The sequence below is a fragment of the Telmatherina bonti genome (genome assembly GCF_933228915.1).
Source record: "Telmatherina bonti genome assembly, chromosome: 15".
NCBI lineage: Eukaryota > Metazoa > Chordata > Actinopteri > Atheriniformes > Telmatherinidae > Telmatherina > Telmatherina bonti.
Window position 1 is genome coordinate 27,286,531 of NC_136613.1, and position 20,293 is coordinate 27,306,823.

A 20,293-nucleotide genomic window follows, 5' to 3' on the forward strand; every position below is an offset into this window, starting at 1 on the left:
AGAAAACGGTGCTGAGCTCGTACTGTAGATAAATTATTCCATAGCAGAAAGTGCTATTGTTATGCCTTATTGCAGTTTTTTAGGGCCTGACCGATATGGATTTTTGGATACCGATATAAAGACTTTAGAGCAGGCCGATAGACGATATAATGGCCGATAAATCCATCCACCAGAAAAAAATTCATAAATATTACTCAAAGCTAAAACACTACATTCTAAGCTCATTCTTAAACTCATGTCTACCTGTTAGACACCATGAACTATCTGAATTATTCACTGATTTTAAAACAAACAACAAAAAAAAAAAAAAAAAAGGTTTTCTTATTCCACAGTGCCTACACACCATTACTGTTTTATCAGCTGACCTCTTTCCTTATTCATCGTATTTGACAGGGAAACCAAAGTGTTCCCACACAGAGGATTTGAATGAACTGGGGCGTTCAAGTTCCTTCGCTCGCCATGGTCACGCTGCACTTGTGTGGAACGATTATGCGCGCAGCTTTCTTTTTTTTTTTTTTTTTTTTTCATATCAATCTGCGGATCACGTGTGTGCCGAACCGTAGATGCTGATTCGAACGGATCGCGGATCAATGATGATCCGTTGCACCACTAATAATAACAATAAGTATTCAGAAGTTGTGTAATTGGTACGCACCCACCAACTTTCACACACGTTCACGAGGCTAAACACTAAGCACTGCATTCCTTGCTGCAAAACATCAAGTTTTCCTCACTCTTATGACTTTCCTGCTTCATGACTACAGGTGTTTTGGGGGCGGCTCTATAACATGTAAAGTAGTCATTTTTAAAGACACTGTTGGAAAAAATAGCCGTCAGATTATGGCTGTTTTTACAGATGATGATAGTCGCTATTTAATTTAGGCATAGTCTGTCCTCTCTGTCTATCCATCACAAAACACCAATATCTTTCTTATTATATATAATATTAATCATGCTTGGGCCTGAAAATGTTAGCATCATGTGATGTACTGCACTACTATTGCAGTAACAGAGTAGAACCCAGCGTGTGAATGGCTGTATTAACAGAGCATGTTGCTACATTTTTTTTTTTTTTTTTTTTATGATGGCAAAGAACCATTTGATAAAGACTACACTTATTTAAAGTGAGAGAAACATGATAACTTTGTCACTAAAAACACACCAGTTATGATGCTTTTATGCACTTAGACCGCTATGCTTCACATATTATTTGTCCAATTACATTTTTAACTGGGCAGTCTCATTAATGGAGATGCAGAAACAAATATATGACAAAAATAAATCAATAAAAAATCGTCAATTTTTTACCGATAGCCGATATCACCCTGGACCCCCATATCGGCCAATATATCGGTAGGGCCCTAGTTTTTACTCTGTCCAGTGTTTTCATATGGTATCAGCCAGTGATTAGGCCCAAGAAAAATCAACCGAGCTGGCAAACAATTCAGAGGCCATTGGTGAGGATTGAACACTAAGTTTGCTTTGGGTGGATGGATGAGCAGGTTTCTGCAAAACCTCTTAAAAGGTTCTCGCTAATTACCCTAAAGGTCAAACCAGCATTGAAATGAAGTGATCGAGACCCACTAAACCTTTGTTTACTGACAAGGTTGCTGAATGAAAATATCACAAATGCCGTACATGTGGTTAAACAAGTTTGAAGCCAAAAAATGAAGGGAAAATGGAAGGGGGGAGTTTAATACTTCACCACTGTGTCCCAAGATGTTGATGTGGCCTTTATCTGACGGCATGCTGCTGGTCGGATCAACAATGATCCTCTCTGTTGGTTCAGATGGTCACATGGACATCCTTAGACTATGAGGTCAATTGATCTTATTTGAAAGTGTGCAGGAAAGCTAATTTCTTTGTATCCTTTGTGTGCACGTGGTGTGTGGCAATCCCCATATAGGACAGCAAGATAGCACGTCTATTTTTAGCCATGGCTATAGCTTTAGGGTGGCAGTGTTGGTCTATTGGATCAACAGCAGTCCACGTTTTCACTGCTCTGATGCTGACTGGAACGCTTCAGCGTGGATGATCATGAAAAACCCTCCTTCTGTTGACAGCAATCATCCTACTGAAATTGACTACTTGACTTAGTCGTCTGGTTTCCATAAAAGACCAAATGATTCTTTCATTCTGATCACTTGTAATGAGCGTCAGCATTAATGACAGGTTTCTCTAAAATAATTTTTAATTGTAGGAATGAATATTTTACCGCAGATTTATTTCAGAAAATCATTTACCATGTTCTTTTTATTTATTTGACTGTATTAAATGGCGTAAGAGTGATCTACGATCATCTGCTAAAATGAGGAAAGGTTTTGACTCCTTTTTTATGCAAAGTGTTCAGGTAGCAGGAATTCAGGTCATGCAGGTCTATCTTTAGGTTTATTTGTTTACCATCTATTATGTCTCTTAGCATTGATGTGATTTTTGCACTTTGGTTCACTTCAGGTTCACAGAGGCATCAGAGATGCTGCCATAGTGGAATGCTGGAGCTAAGAGCAGAATGAAGAGAGAAAGTCTTAGTCTGAACCTGATTTTTTTTTTTTTTTTTTTTTTAAATAAAAAAAAGAAAATCCACTATTCTATCTAAAGCTGTGTAATGTTTTTTTTTTTTTTTTTTTTTTTTTTTTTTTTTTTCTTCCTAAATGTTGTAATTAGATTTCTCTTGGCTGCAGAAAATGTTTTAGGTTGTTGCTATTTAAAGTTTATGAGGTCTTAGACTGATGAAAGTTTTCTAATATCTTTTGCTCTGGTAAAGCTGAGTTTAATTGGAATTTTCTGTTTTATGCATACATGTATTTTAACAAATGTATGGCATACCAATCGGCATAAACATGCCTAAACGGGCTCAGAGGAGTCTGCAGTGCTGCTTTGAGGATGTTTTTCTACCTTACACAGCATGCTTTTTTTCCTGCTTTCCTAAGGATCACACAAACCTCGTGGGTCGGTGTTTTCCCTCCTCCTGTGGAACATTAAATTGCTGTGTACTGAAGTGAGTTTAAGCTCTGGACCCCCTCATAGCCAGATGTATGACTGGAGGAGTATCAGTGAGCAATTTAGTTTAGGTCTCAGACAACCTTAAACATGTGTTTGAATGAATTAGAAATCTGTGGCTGCTGTACTTCACACCAAACTTGTAATTTAGAGTTGGAGGTGTTTTTTTCTGCACCTTGCACTCTGCACACAGGATATGCTCCTTTTTAAACAGTTTTATAATGTCGAGGCATATTTGTTAACTTCTTGCCCTGTGTGCTGATCTTCTCCTTAGCAGCTACTCCGCTGCAGATTTAGCCAAACGAGAGCACAGATGGTCAACATCTGTCAGAACCGACATCTTTTGTATGCGTGGGTGTTTGTGTGTGTGTGTCCACTACTACACTAGCATGTTGGTCTTTAAGCTGTCTGGTGCCACTGTGTTTGTGTGTGTTCCTCCCATTGGCCACCCCCTCTTCCACCTGGTCAACAGGAAAAAGTTGTTTCCTTGGCTGCTCCTTCAAAGTCAGGCGGATTTCCTGAGGACTCTGTAGGAAACGGGTCACACTGAGATTAGAGGCCACTGCCCCCACCCCCCTCAGCAACCCTTAACAGAACCATTTCTTGTATTAAGCATCAAAAACTTTATTTTTTTCCTTCTATTAATGCACTAGGGCAAGAAAAAAGAGTGACCAAGCAAAAAGTGCTTCATGTCATTAGGAGGATGTGCCTCTGAGAAAGATCATTGTTCTGCCTGTCGTCTTGAAGTGGTTGGGCGGGCTTCAATCCAGCCCATACATTACAGCTTTATTAGCATCTACAAATCATCACTTTAAAGTGTGCTGAATCTGCCCTCAAGGTACTCCACCCTCTTAAAATTCAGGTCACAAACTGCAGGGCAATCATCTTGTGTGCCCCATTTACCAGGGGATGGGGAGGAAAAGAACTGACGAGACTATTTTCTACTGCTTACCTCATGCCAGTGTGGCTTTGTGCTCACCGCTGCCACGTGCAAGACCAAATTACAGCCTGTAGGCAGATGTGAAGGGGAGGAGGTACCAGCCATCACTTCCAGTCCAAGGCCTTAACCCAGCCTAACTACACACCCAACTACGCAAACTGGCCAGTGAAGCTTTGGGGACTGGTACCTCATTTTCTGCTTCCTCCATCTTTGATGTAGGGCTTGGCATGCCATCACTTTTGGATATCCTTTTTATTGTCAGATGTTGACTTCTTCCAGGATCATAATGATGGTGTTTTCGCAAGAATGGGTTTGCAATTCTTGAATTTATGTTTTCCAATTTCAGTTTCCACAGTAGAATAAAATGATTTTCCCTTTGACAAGCGAGTGACAGTTTAGCTGTTGTCCGTTTCATTTCAAGATTTAAAATGGGACATTTTCTGTCTTGTGTATTTCTGGGTGTGGCTTGTTTCCACTGACCTCTATTCATATTGTGATTAGTGGTAGCTATTCATATTCATAAGCCCTGCTTAGTGTGTGTGCTATTACAAAAGGACCTCCTACTCGTATTTGACACCCATGACCCTCATGTGGTACCCCCACCACCACACACACTCGCACACACACCACCTCCTCTGGGGGTGACATAATTGCATGATGGCTTACTCCATTGTCAGGATCAGTTCAGGCAATAGGGGTGTTTTCACAAAGCAGACATCTGCTGTGCTCTGCTGCCCTTTTCAGCAGTGACGTAATGTCCTGTGGTGAGTTTGATCCATACAAAACTGGAGGTTTGTATACAGGACATGGCAGTGGTTTAACTATGATCAGAGATGGTGTGGGATTGAATGAAAGGCTTATGCTCTAATGGACAGAAAGTAACACATTGTGCTTCAACTAGTCCTACCAAAAATATATTTGTCTGTATCTGGGAGAGAACTGTTTTATCAGTTCCCTGTAAATTTATTTTATATTGAATGTTTTCATCAATGTACACTTGTGTGATTTAAAAGCAAGAATTGATTTGGAACAAAAAAAAAATGACAAACTGTAATTGATTCCTCACACTGTGAAATAATTTCCCTTTTTAGAAGATGTAGCTGTTTTGCTGCAATTCTGTAAAACCTGCTGCATTTTCTATGGGGGCTCTTTACTCTTCAGGATGATACAAACGATAATGAATCCAAAGGACACAGTCTAGTGTGAAAGTTTAACTGCAAACAAAGGTAATTATTATTCTAAAATGTTTAACAATGTTTAACCGTGAAATGTTTTGTATTTCACACAAAACTTTTCCTGATGCATTGTCTCATGCAGAATGACGTGGTACAATCAAACAAATTGGCTTGACCTACAAGTAAGATAACACCTGGGACTGAGTTTAATAAGATAATAGTTTTAGGTTTTGGAACTTAGGTTAGCTTGTTTAAATCTAAGATGTACATCTGAGGTTGTGGAAAATTTGAATCAATTTGATCAAGTTCATGTAAATTACGGTAGATGCACAGACAAAAGAAAAGTTTGCTTGTTTTTAGAAGTGCACTGGCTGCACCAGCAACAGAGGGAGATGTGCTGCACTGGTGACACTCCTTTACATCAGGGATTTGTTGCAGGCCCACCAGTTCCTGGGACTGATGAAGGAGCAGACTTGGTGGCGGCTGAACAGACCATGATCCAGAATGATGTGTGATGGTGCAGAACCCTAAACTCCATTAGCCAGTCTGAGCTTTAACTTTGTGGTCTGGATTGCATTCATTTGGCCTTCCATCCCGACCCCCTTCCTTCATGGCTCCCTAGTAGCAATCAGCTACATTACAAATCGAGGGGTCAGTGTCAGTTCAGTATGTGATTATATGCTCCAAGTTCTGGCCTTGGCCCATTCTAAATGCCCTAAATTGTGGGCGTTCCCTGAATTAGTATTTGACATGAGTTTCTTTTTCCACGTCTTGATGCATTTATGAACTTTGGAGTTGATCATCATGGGATTAAACAATGATGCTACATAAGCCTTCACCAAACAGGCTAATGCAGACTGAGCAGTTCTCTTAGAAATCACTATGAGCCTCATCCAAGCAATTTTAGAGCCTGCTGGTTGGTGCCATGCTGCATTTTCATGTAGAGATTCTGACAACAGCTTTGCCTTTCAGCAGTAAATATAAATTCCACCAACACAAGTCAAATACTGTATCCCAAATTGCACCTGGCAACGACTGGTAGAGTTTAATCAAAAATCCCTGCCAGCATCTATGAATGTCAAGCATTCCTGCTTCCATGCTTAGTACTGTGTGCATATAAATACTTAATTAATAATATTACAGAAACCTAGGAGGCTTCAAGTGCGCCCTCCCTCTAGGCAAGCTCTAAGACCAAATTAGACACTTGGGAGAGACCATTTTGAAGCATTCCACCCAAATTACCTCAAGCTATATTTACCCTGTTCTCAATGTGGAATCTAAGATGCTGCTCTTGGCTTGTTAATTATATTTAAATATCAGTGTGATTAAACCTTTTGATAGTTTAGACATGACCTGGATTTGGTTTTAAGCGCTTGTGGACCTCCACCTTAGAGCTGTTTGGGATTTGTGTTCTTTCCTCAGCTGGATGGCTATATCCTTTCACTATACATTTTTTCCACATTTTCTGACCATTTAGTTTAATCCTTAAGCCTACTTTGCCATCCTTCCTAAGTTAATGGTTCACCAGTACAGATGAGCTTATAAAGACAATCTCTGCTTTGGCATAGCTCACCAGCATGAGGGCTAGGTGGACAGGTTTTATTTGATTGAAGCCATTACTGTAAAAAAAAAAAAAAAAAAAAAAAAGACAAATTCTTGCAGGATCATTTTGTTACAAATAAATTGAGTTTGGTATTCAGCCTTGACCTCAATAGTGACCACATTTGGACAGGAAGGTTTGGTGGGGGAATGACACTTGAAAACTAAAAAGGACAAATGTGCATCATATATGATTCTTAATCTAATTGAGGATTATTTTTAAAAGCAGCACCATACTTGTCAGCTAGATTTACTCTTGCTCATAAGACAATAACTTGTCAAACACATATTATGATAGAAGTTAACTCTTTTTGAATGGGAGTCTGCAAAGGATAAAGGCGCAAACCATTAAATCTACAGTCTTAAGTCAAGATCAAGAGAAAACACTGTTCTTGTTGCTCCATACATGATGGGCTGTGTCCCAAATGGAAGCTGTGATAGCTTTTTATTTCTAATTGTGCTCCATCTTTATGGACGTATGATCAAAATTACAGACCGTGCCACACAAAATAAAAACTTGTCATTGTGAGGTAGCCCATACACCATCCACACCCTGCCCGTAAATCATCATAAGGGCTTGTGTGCATAAACAGAACAAATGAAATATTGTTTTGGTATTCAATGGGAGTAAAAGTGCAATAATGAGTCCCACTTTCCCCATTGTATAAGTGCCCTGGAATGTATAACAATAAGCTTGGCTTTACAAGAAGCTCTCCTCTTATTTCCTTCATCTAAAGTTATATTACAATGTCATTGACAAACTGCAGTATTCAAAACTATGCCAGGATTTGATTTTAAGAAGTATAAAGTATGCATTAAATGTTTGGGGTTTTTTTTTAATATATAGAAATGTGTGTGTTTTAACTCTGAGTTATAAGCTACAGCTGTCAAGGCCTTCGCTAACTTGCACTGCCTATCCCCAAATTGACCTTGTTTGATAAGCAGCTATCTTTCAAAGAGGCAGTAGGAAATGATCAACAAACAAGCCAGATCCTAAATATCAACCAGCCACGTTGCTAAATTAAACTGGAAGTCACTCTAGTCTGGTGGACGTCACACTGATGCAACCTAATTTCCAATGAAGTCGCATGCTTTTCATTAGAGACGACACCATGTGGCCTGGTGCAAAAGTGTGCCATTCATCTGCACTTGTTTTAATCTAATCCGCCTTCTTTATCTTAAAATATACTGGGAAGTGTTTTATGTCAGGGGGTAATTGAGCATTAAGTCTGACTGTATGTTTTTGTCATTTTTATATTTTTATTTTGCAGCTACGCTTTGGCAGATGAGGCCTACCGCTCACTAAGGGACCAAGACAAGGACCAGTGCATCCTGATCACTGGGGAAAGTGGAGCTGGGAAAACTGGTAAGGGTACCACATGTGTGGTGGTTTTTATTTCTTTTTTTTTCTTTTTTTTTTTTTTAAATGGTTAGCCATCCAAAACACTATTTTTTTGTCCTTTTTTTGTTAATCTTATTCAAACCTATTTTCAGGTTGTGAGATACAATTCATATCAAATTCCTGTCATTGCAACTCGGTCTGGATGCCCATATTGGATTGCAAAGTACCCTGTGTGACAAAATGGTGACAGCAGTACTGAGTAGAGTGGATTTTCCTATTAGAAGACTGTGGAGAACAAGTTGATATAAATTTTCTTGCCGGCACTTTGTGGGAGGTCTCTGTAAAGACAAAGCAGTTATTAAGTCATATGTCAAACCTTGTTTGTGTAGACACTCAAATTTTGTTCAGATTTGAAAGATAAATCTGGTTCGACTGCAGTCTGAGCACAGCTTTACAATGTTGGGTGTGTTCATACCTGGGATCTGCTAGGGATAAGTATATCAGTGACACATCTGTTCTGAGCACCAATACTGAAACCCTCAATCCTAAACACGACATCTTTTACTCTTAAATCTCACAGTTAATATCTGTAGATCCTTGATAGGTAAAACGTAAAAAAAAAAAAAAAAAAAAAAAAAAAAAAGATAGGTAAAACGTGTTCCCTTTTGCTGTGCTTGTTTGTAGTTCTTAGTTTTGACTGCACTTGGAACAAACTTCAAAACAGCTTTCTGTGATAAGGGTTTGGTGCCTGCTGCAGATTTAGATCAGGTCAACCGTAGAAGTCTGACGTCTGTTTTTTAATCAAGTTTGCACATGAAACATAACTCTGACCTGTAATGAGTGTGCTTGTGAAATGATAGAGGTAGACATATCAAAGTAGAGCAGCAGCATACTGCACAGATGGTGTCATGCTTTATTTACACTTCCTACATTAAGATCAAGCAAACGCCACCAATTCTTGCCAGTTGGGAAACTTAAAGCTCATATGCTGGCATTGGACCAGAAATGGGAGTCTCTGCGGGCAGAAGCGGCTTTTATATCTTCTTGCTTCTTTATTTCTGCTTGCTTTTTTTGTGAGTGTGTCCATGTTTATGGAGCACTTATATCTCAGAGATTCCTAAAATGAATGGTATTTCCTGGTCTCAGTGAAGTGCTGCTTCACAGGTAAGAGTAATATGGAGCTGGCAGCTTGCAGACTGTGGGAATGCAGTTGCAATGCACTCATAAGATCTCCTCCTGTGCAAACACAGTCATACTTTAGAATAAAAAGAATTTTCCCTAGTGGCTTTCACATTGAGCTCTCCTGCTTGACAGCCTTTGGCAAAACAGCAGTAAAAAATATTTAATTTCTATAATTTAGCTGTTTTTACATGAAGTACAAACATTGTTTATGGAATCACTCAATCATTAATGATGCATTCATGACCCAACAGTATTTTTCTTTTCCATTTGCTTTTGACAACGTTCAGGACTTTGATCCATTCAGTTTTTTCATTGTGGCAGATGACAGATCAATTGTGTTTGATGGAAGCTTGTCATGGCCCTTTTTAGACTGATATATTAATTCATGTCCTGATTTTTTTCTTTTTTTTTTAGTTCAGTTATCAAATTATCAGTTCTTACACGTCAAAGCACAACTTTCTTTGGCTGTAAGAAACTTTGTACAAAATTCCCACTTTTGTAGTACTTGCTCAAACTTTTAGATTAAGAAGACTGACGACTGTGTTGAATTCTTCTTGAAAAACTCTTTTTATTTCACTGAAGCTGAGTCCACAAACAGACCAGTTAAGACTCATTCAAACATTCATCTCTAAGGCAGATATGGAGCCTCTTCTGTATCCTGTTTTAGTGTAATTTGGTCCATTTTCGGACAGTTTATGGATGCAAACAGTAATGCATCAAATGTAGTAGCACCACCAGAAATTATGGGGGCAGTGTTGAGCGGTGTAAGTGATGTACAACCACCAAACGGAACAAAGAAGAAGCAGATACGCGTTGAATGGCTGAAAAGATATCTGCTGCCTATTTTTTAGAAATGCAAATTAAGACGATTCCATAATAATTTTGTAACAGATCTTAAAAAAGCCTTTTTCTTTGCCAGGTGCTGCAGTACTTTGACTGTTCTTTTAAAAGGTATTATTTTGTCTTGAAGCAGTTATCGTAGTAGTGCCTGCAGTATCAGTGGGGAATTTTAACTTCACAGTCAGCTAAATCTAATCTCTCACACCAGACTTGCATATGCTTGTCAATTATGGGAAAGATTACAAGTTTGTTCAGTTTGTTCCAATTGAAATTCACCATGCAGGTTCAAAGAAAACCATGTTTGTTTGGTTTTTTTTAAAAAATTTTTATATGATTAATTTGGTAATGAATGTCCATATGACTGAAATAAATAAGTTAATAATAAAATCACATAAATAGTAACAAGGAGGCATATATATTACATACCAATGATGCCTTTGTGTTGTCAAGCTGTTTGAACTTTTGTGAAGCTCAGATTTCTCAACATGACTTCCCCTGCAGCACTTTGTCAGCAAACAGCAAGAGCCACAAAGCCACACATTTGTTTTCACAAAAGCTGTTGCTCTCATTGTAAGATTCTCTGCAGCAACCCTAAATAATTAGAATTTCTGAAGCACAGTGATGCAACAGAAAACAGCCAAACAAAGCAACAGAGGTCACAGTTCAGTTCTACAGACCATGTTTTTTTTTTTGTTTGGTTTTGTTTTTTGGGATGCACAGGCCTTCCTTTTGATTCCAAATCTCTGTTTATTAAAAACTCAACTCAAGAAGCTGTTGCTGCGATCAAGTCAGAAAGATGAATTTGGATTTCAGTAATCTCATCCACCCTGGAGCTTTCTGAGCAGAATAAGGCCATCAAAACCAACCCCACAGATATGGGTCATTGACATTCATGTCTGTATTGGAGTTTTCTCCTGTTCTGTTTCACTGTGGCTTCTATAAAAGCAAGCAGCTGTGACCAAGGGTATATTATTTTAGATGCCTCATAGTGTTCAGAAGATATAACATGGCTTTACTGCCACAAGATCTGATTGAAAAAGTTTATCATGCGGCCCTGGGATATTAAAAAAAAAAAAAAAAAAAAAAAAAAAAGTGGATTAAATACTGCTTGTTGATACTCTGTTGCATTTCTTTTCCTTTTTTCCCCCCACTGCTTTCTTCTGGCAAAAAAAAGAGCGTTTTTGGAAGCCAAACTCATCAGCAGCCTGTACCTAAAACTACAGCAGATCTCCCTTCCATCCTCCCCTGGCACATCGCACTCATCAGTTCTGGGTCACTGTCGTCTCACCGGTCACGCGAGACGATCCTGATGCCAGCAGTCCTCCCACGAGGCATGTCACTTGGTCCAACCAGGACGGCTTGCCTTTGAGCCTCTGCTGCAGGCGCAAAGTTAATTTTGGGGCGAGCACTTCACTTACAGAACACAAACTGAGTTTTCAATCGATGTCGGCTCTGACGTGAACAGCAGATGGTTTTTCCAGGGCTTTTCTTTGCTTCCCAGTGAAATCAGTAGATTGAATGATGATATGATGATGAAACGATGGTCAACATCTCACTTTACAACAGTGGGCTTCTAAAACGAGGCCTCCTTTTCCCTGATGGGTGTCAAGAGGGATGATATAATGGGGAGTTTTTATGAGGAAATTTAGGGTGTGTCCTTCTTGTTCTTCTGTCCTGTCTTTCACCGCTTTAACCCGATACTACTTACATCTCTGTGTGTTTCAGAGGCCAGTAAGCTGGTGATGTCATATGTGGCAGCAGTGTGTGGGAAGGGCCAGGAGGTGAACAAGGTCAAGGAACAGCTGTTGCAGTCCAATCCCGTGCTGGAGGGTGAGTGAAAATGGTCCAGTCGGGTCCCAGTTCGGGAGCCGGATTGTCTGAAGTCCACATTTAGAAGGAAAATGTGTTAGTAGGGGGACACTGCTGCTCCAATTTAAGTGTTCCAGAGAAAAACTTGTTAAAGTTGGGAAAACGTCAACATGCGGCACTGCAAAAGTCTTGAGCCAACATTTATTTTTCTGCACTCTGCTTGAAAGTGGCCAAACTTTCTTGCAATCTCTTTCAAGTGATCTTTAGCAATAGTCCCCCAGGCTTTCTAAATGCTTTTCTCTCTCTCTCTCTCTTTTTTTTTTTTTTTTCCTTCCTAATGACTCAATCAGTCCAGTCCTTGTATCTGGATATCTTCAGGAGAATGTCTGTTCTTGTTTTAGCCACTTAAAGCCACTGATCCATGAATAATTCATACATTTAAGACACTTAAGGTCAAAAGATGAACCACTGTTGTCTACATATAACAACCTGGCAGGAAACCAGGTTTAAATTGTATAATAAGCCACTTTGCGATCGGCATGTCAGAGAAATGGCATTTGTTCCTTTTTTGTTTTGATTTTATTCTGTTTTATTTTATTAGTTGCATCTGCAGAAAATGGATAACTCTGTTTGACAGACACGAAGTAGTATTTTTACACCATTAAAGTGATTGTCAGTTACTTGCTAGAAAATGTGGCATATCTCAGCATGGCGGAACAGTATGTGCTTGAAGGAAATGTGGAAACTAAACAAGTAGTGTGTATTAAAAAAAAAAAAAAAAAAAGCAGCAGGAAAAAAGAAACATAGACATCGTGTGAAAAGTGTCTAAAAATTTATGTGGAAAAAGGAAAAAAAAAAACAAAGACCTGACAGAGGACCTGAGATGCTGCTGATCCTTCAGATCAGCCTCAACAGAAATGGTCTCTATGGAAGGTAGCTATTAGGAAGTCGGTCTTAAAGAACGGCAGCGAGGAGGAAAGGCTGAAGTTTACCAGAAGAGACAAGAACTGGACTGAAAGTTAGTGGTGGCGTAGCGGTGGTAGTTGCAGCAGAGCTTGATTATCTTGACCTTGAACAATGGAGTAGAAAACCAGAAGAGATTTGGAGAGTCCTTCTTGAACCCTGGAGAACAATGTTTTAAAGATATCTTAAAGCTTTTTGTAAAGCATGAAGGCAATCGCAACAAACATTCAACCTTGTCATAATAGTAGTTTTTTTTTTTTTTTAAGGCTACTTTCTGCTCAAGTTTGCACACTTTGTTAAATAGATACAATATTTCCCACTTTCTCTGATAGATGCAGGTTTATAAAATAAAAAACAAAGTCTGGCTCAAGACTTCTGCAATGCTCTGAATCTTTGAATTAGCCCATGAGCCTATCTACTATTGTTAACTGTTCAGATTTATGGTGATTTTTCATATTTTTTGCTTTGTCTCCAAACACCAACCCACACAACTCATTTCACTGTCACTGTGGGAAGAACACTGTACAACACACACTTATGTCCTAATACACACACTCGTTCCTGCAGCTCGGTGCTGGCACAGAAACAGCTGTCTCTTAATTGGGGGCAGTGGACAGGAAATGCCCATGAATGATGAAGCTGTAAGGTTGAATCGCAGCGGAAAGCCCTGCACATCTGCAAGAGTTTAGCCCCCGCCGATCTAATTGCCACAGCATAAAAAAAAATTAAAAAATAAATTGATGAGGAGAGGACATTTATCCTACTGAACAGAATGAATCTGTCATGCTTTGCTCTCTGTGACACCCTGCTTTTTTTTTTTTTTTTTTTTTTTTTTAATCTTTTATTGGTTTCCATCTTGGTCACCCTCCATTTCTTCTCACTTCTTGCTCTAATTTCTCTTTAGCTCTTTATCTTCAGTATCTCAGCTGCTCTTCTCTGCCTCAATCACCCTCCGGCTGCCGCTCTTACCAGACGAGCAGCCCGCACATTTACATTCTGTATACTTTTACACAAATTAGTCCGCTTTTATCAGCAATTAAGCAGTTATGCTAATGGCACTGTGATGTGTGTCTTATTAATAGCATTATAATGTTGAAATGGGGGTTTCAAGCAGTTGGAAAAAGATTCAGCAGGAATTCTTCCTCTAAAAGACTCGCTGGTACATTTATTACAATGTGCTTTGACAAGACGATGCATAGGGTTTTTGTTTTTGTTTATTCATGAGCAGGGGGCACATATTGAAGCACTTTAACTTGAACATGCTTCAACGTGGCGTGACATCAAAGTTCAGCCCTTCCTAAGCCTGAAAAGCCATGGTGCTTTGCTTAATCCATCCAGAATTATGGAGCTTCATCAGTACAAATGGCTTTGACATTCAGGCCGTTATGATTGACAGCTGGCTGGTGGGCAGCACAGTGTCAAGGATCATCACTGTCGTTTCATATTTAATAACAAGCTTTAATATTTTAACTTTAGTTTTTATTAGCTTGATAATTAAAAGCTGTTTTCTTTTTGTTATCATTATTATTTCCTAATAATTTCTCCTTTTTCTTTTTTTTTTTTTTTTTACCTCATTTTTTAGCATTTGGAAATGCCAAAACGGTCCGGAATGACAACTCTTCAAGATTTGTAAGTATTCAGTATCTTTTGAGCAGCCGTTTAGGGTCTGTTACACACATTGTTTACCAAATCAAAGTATAGTTCCATGGCTTGCAAAATTATTTTAAATAATTTCAAATAATCTCCTCCATTATATTTGCACACATTTGTTTTCATAGCCACTCATGCACAAGTCGGATTATTTATAAATTGTACTTCTTGGGGAAGCCTTAGTTTGATTTTGCAGCTTGTGCAGGAGTTGGAGTGCAATCAGTGTTCCTGCCTGCAGAGATCTGTAGGTGTTTGTACACATGTGAACTGGTTTTGATGTTTAGTGTTATGGGTAGATGCACTACATACCCTTTTAGAAGAGGAGCCTGTCTGAATGGTTACATAGAGCACAAAGCAGTATTTATGAAGGCCTTTTATCATCTGTTCTTGTACCTTTCTGCTACCATGTAATTGGAAGACATTTTAAGATGACACTGAAATTGCACATTATACAAGCCCACACACTGTCAGTCACTGCACTGCTTATGCACTTGATATATTAAAAGCTTGCATGTTTCACAAATGCAAACTTTTTCTTTTTACAAATTAATCTGTTCTTTAGCTTCGCAATTATGACCTGAGAATAAAATGTATGCAAAAATATCATTTTTAAGAATAGATTGCAGAACTTTCAAACTTTCACTATACATGCGTAGATTTTCTACATTTGCCGCAAATGTGGAAGGATGATTCAGAACCTGATCTGGATTTTGTCTGGATTCATGTCTGTCTAGTTATTTTCAGGCTGCAACATTATGAGCAGAAGGGATTCAGACTGTGTGTGTATTTTAATGGAGGCCTCATGCACAGCAGCAAATCAGATCACACTACTACTTGTGTGCTACTTTGAATTATTATGTATCAGCAAAATGAATTCAGACACCTTTTCATTTTGCTTGTTACACATTCGGAAATTGTGATTCCTTAAAGCTAGATGCCACAAGGCTAAAGTTGTCTGTTTTGGATACTTTTTTTTAATCCCTTTGCCTGAATTACAATGGAAACCAGCTTTCAGAGGACAGTCTCGAAGCTGCCCGCCTGTCCTCCTCTGAACCTTACATGCCCCAGTTTTACTTGATACATTATTTTCAATCATCTACCTACGCTGATGGATAAACACATGCCAATGCTTGGACATGCAGTTGTAACAGAGCATTATAATGGATTATACCCTTGATCTGGTTATATATAGTTGACCTTGGCATCAGCGTCCAGGCAGAAACCTTATGCCTCCTCACCAGATATTACTTCATCAGAGCGCCATCATTTTATCATAAAGCTATGAATGGAGCCATCACTTAATTTTGCAGAGTGCAGAGGGCTTATTGAGTTTGGATTGAGCTCACTCACCAGTAGTGCTTGCCTCATCTGGGAGACCAGTCTGTTTAATGATAAATCTGAGGCGAGAAGGGGGGGTGGGATTTCACTCAAGACTTTGAGAAAAGAAGTCTGAAAACCTTTTTAGTCTTTCAGAAATAAACTTTTAGTGCTGAAATCCTCACTGTAAACTTTACTGAACTCATGAGCTGAGTTTGTTTAAAGCCTTTTTCCTCTTATTTTTTTCAGAGAGAAACATGATTATAAAAGGTTATATGATATAAAGGGATATAAATTCGTATCCAGCTTTTTGTTCTCTGACCCTCAGGGAAAGTACATGGACATAGAGTTTGACTTCAAAGGAGATCCGCTGGGTGGAGTCATCAGCAACTGTGAGTAGCTTTAAAATAAGATATTCTGTAAATGTGAGTGAAAGTTCTTTGTGTTTCATTTCATATTCTGCTAGAGCTGCGTAATATCTGGAAAACATGCAATGCACAATATTGTTGAATATTTCTATAAAGGTACGACTTCATCCAACCATTTTCTTATCAGAGGTTTGGGCACAGAAGTGATGGATTCAGGAGGAAAATTCTGATACCCCTCTTTCTGGTTCCTCCTTGGGGATTCTCAGGCATTCCCAAGCCAGAAGGGACATACCTTAACACTTTCCCAATATCTTTAATTCAGTTCAATTCAACTTTACTTGTATAGCGCCACTTCACAACTGTGTTGTCACAGGGCACTTTACATACACGAATCAACATACACATAATTTCAAGCCAATTCATACATATCCTATAATAGAAACCAACTGATTGCATCGAGTCATGACTTCGATCCAATCCCCCATCCTGAGCTGCATGAGGCGACAGTGGGAAGGAAAAAACTCCCCTTTAACAAGAAGAAAACCTCCGGCAGAACCCGGCTCAAGGAGGGCAGCCATCTGCCTTGACTGGTTGGGGTGGAGACGACAGGAAGGACAGATCAACATGTACAACTGCACTTATTTAGGAAGACCTGTGGAAAAAAGGAGAAATAAGTTAATTGCTTTCCATTAAGTTTAATTGGAAAGCGTCCCACAGGTGTATAATCCAGTGTGTTATGGGCATGCACCATGGTCTCCTCCCAGTTGGACATGCCTGGAAAAATATGCAAGATAATGTGACAAAGAAGCGTCTTAATTAGATACCTAAAATACCTTCAGTTGACTCCTTTTAATATGGTGGAGCAATGGCTCCACTCCCATTCTCGTTCCTCAGTCCAGGTCATGCTGACCTCAAAAACTAATGTCAGCCACTTTTGTCCACAATCTTATTCTTTTAATGTTTACCTAAATTATGGAGGCTGTGAGGAAGATTGACAGAAAACTTACCTTTGAATCTCAGCTCTGTCTTTACAATCTGATGCTAGAACAACTCGTGATGAAGCACCCATTCATCCATCCATCTCACGCCAACTTGACGTCACCTTAAAACAAGATCCGGAGTTACTTGGACTTCTATGCCTAAACCAGTGTGAAACCTCAAAATGTGATGCCAATCTGTTGTGTAATGCGGGCCGCTTCCCACTTTCCATAGCTGCTAGTTAGCTGTAGCGCTTCCATTTAGTGAAATTCAGTCCTCATTAATACACCCGTACTTGTCCTATTTCTCTCCTGTCTTAAGATTGATATTTTTTTTAATTTTGCGGGAACAAATATTAAAAAAAAAAAAAAAAAAGTTCAGTCCTAATGTTATAAATTATATCTTCTACCGAGGAATTGCTCTTTGCAAAAGCTACTGAAACTGGTCAAAACTTTGCTCTTTTCTTTGAGTAGATTCCTGCAATACTTTCATAGAGGGATGCCTGATGAAGGCGGGCCTCAGAAAGCTCTGCAATCTGACCAGAGCTGTTGCCTTTTACACATTTTATGAAAACTTTTTTGCATGATTTAAAGCAGACTCAACAAAAGGCGCAATCCCCATTACCCACTTTCTCCACTCAACTTTTTTTTTTCTTTTTTTTTCTTTTTCTCTGTTTTGGTTTGATCTGGCCCCTTTTTCTCTGACCTTTGGCAGGAAAGCCAGCACAGACAAAACATTGTGAACAAAGGCGGAAGCTGATGGCCGAGACACAAATGAACCTCTGTCTGAGGCAGTCCAACACAAGGGACTGCCTGTAAAGAGGAGCTACAGACATGTGGCTGATTTAGTCAAAGCTAGCTCGACAGATGGATGTGGATGCTGTTGCAGTGCAGACATGGATGAATTTTTCTGTCCTTGCAGCTCATTATTCTCCATGTGCACTTCTTTTGATCAGGATATACGGTAGCTTTGATAAATACAGTGAACATCTTAGGTTGGACTTTTTTTTCTTTAAATATAACCTGATATTGTGTCTGGAAGGTTGTGGTAAATGTTCTTGTGGCAAGTTGATGCCAAAGCAAGATGACAACATTTTTTTGGCTGGACTCTGCTGATGTAACTCACTTGAGTGACTCTAAAATAAGAAGAAAAGATTCTTACAATTTGCTTCTGTTTCTGCATTTCTTGCCAAAATGGTGTCAGAAGCTGTCTGTGGTACGTTAAGATGAAGAAAAATGGAGTGAAATACAAGAAGTGGCTTTCTGCGGTATTTTATCTTTCTCTCTGCATCTTTAATCACAGCTCCACATTGCTGCTGCCAGCCTCTGTCAGTCATGGATGTTGTATTATTGATGTGCTAGCTCGGAAGTGCCACTTCTGTGCTTCACGACCAGTGGGTGTCACAGAATCACATTTAGTCTGATCCTGCCCTGACAACCCCCAGTTTGCAGCGTTTCCACAGATGCGCTGCAAACTGCTACTTGTGTCCTGTCTTCTCCTACCAACCGGTGAGTCAGAGTCCAGTCTAAATATTGAGAAAGCAAAGAGGCTGGAAGTTTTCTGGTGGTTCCAATGGTGCACATTTCTCCAAAGCGCTCCATGTGGTTTGATATAAACTGTTAATGTTTCCTAAAATAGGATGATTTCTCCTATTTGGTTAGACGAGCAGTGAAGAGGCTCCCAAGCAGCCTGGGATGTCTTTGAGCTCTGCAGTTGGTCTTTAATTAAATCATACTCCTCCTAATGGCGGTGAGCAGATGAGGCCTCTTTTTAATCAGGTACTGTTGCACTTGGTCGGTTGCCCGGGAGAAAGGGCTGACTGCGATCCACGAGCGGTTCCTTCCCTGAACACTTCCTGTGGATTTTGTACGCATGAAAAATAAGCAACTTTGGCCATATAAATAGATCATTGGACAGGGAAGCCCTTGAAGCCCTGAATAAATAGAGGCTTAATACACCAGGTGGGGTCAGGCACATGTTTAGTAGTCAGAGAAACCCTTGAGAATCTCTGCCGAAATATCTGCTGTGAAGACTTTCATGTTGTTGTTTTTTTTTTGTTTTTTTTTTTAAATCTAGATCTGCTGGAGAAGTCACGTGTGGTGAAGCAGCCAAGAGGAGAGAGGAACTTCCACATCTTTTATCAGCTCTTGTCTGGAGCCTCAGATGACACACTCAGTAAGCTGTAGAAGTGCCAGGAAGGGGGGTTGAATGGAAACGTCCACACAGTTTTGTAACGCCGTGGACAGAGGCAATTTGAAAGATAAAAACAGCCTCTGATAGAAATATCAGTTTTAAAAATGACTGAAATGGACCGTAATCGGCCTCAGTGGCAAACTGTGGTTGTGATATATTTAACACTACTAGTTTGGAATAAATTCAAGCATCAGATTTTTAAAAACTCTGCTCGCAGGAAGTAATGAATCAACTTTAACACAGGATCTGGTGAGAAGCCAGACTCACCATTGCTGTTTTCTCTGCCTTGTAATGTTCTGTGTATGTTGTGGTCGAACATGAGTTTAGGTTTAGTTTCACCTGGATTTTTTATTCCATCTTTTTAAATTAGTGTGTGAAAGCATCTTCCAGCTGAGGTGCAGCTGTAAGAACACATGGCTTATATATTGAATCAGTCTTCCTGCCTGACAAACACTACAGAGAACAAAGCCTGGCAATGAAACCTGTTCCCTCTATTTAGTTTTCTGTGGACAGAAGGCATTGTTTTATGTCCTGAACAGAGACCAACAATATAATGGTCATCGACCCCTGGAGTGCACACATCAACGGGGTTGGGTTCAGCTTTACTTAATGCTAATGAAATCTGACACATGCACTCACAAGCCGAATAGATTTCTTTTGTTACTTCGTAGGGAGGGGTGTTGCAATTTGAGAATCAAGAACAAAGTTCACAGCAGTAATTGCCATTTGTCCATGCAGATGGTAGAAATGGCTTTATTGTTAAATCTGAACCACCCTGTGTGGAAGTTGTGTAACAAAATGCTGATTAAACAGCAGCCACTTTTGTGTCACAGAGAAGCTGAAGTTGGACCGCGACTTCAGCAAGTACAACTACCTGAGCCTGGACTCGGCCGTTGTCAGCGGGCTGGATGATGCAACCAACTTCCGGACAGTCAGA

General features: G+C 39.5%; 1 protein-coding gene across 1 annotated transcript in view; it reads left to right on the forward strand.

The window, feature by feature from the left end:
- The window catches only part of myo1b (myosin IB), a 52,704-nt gene that overhangs the window by 11,565 nt on the left and 20,846 nt on the right, over positions 1-20,293 (forward strand). Inside the window, exons 3-8 of the mRNA XM_079254872.1 lie at positions 7,986-8,080; positions 11,804-11,908; positions 14,433-14,479; positions 16,146-16,209; positions 19,240-19,338; positions 20,190-20,293. Of these exons, the coding sequence (XP_079110998.1) occupies positions 7,986-8,080; positions 11,804-11,908; positions 14,433-14,479; positions 16,146-16,209; positions 19,240-19,338; positions 20,190-20,293 (514 nt within the window). The remainder of the gene's footprint in view (positions 1-7,985; positions 8,081-11,803; positions 11,909-14,432; positions 14,480-16,145; positions 16,210-19,239; positions 19,339-20,189) is intronic.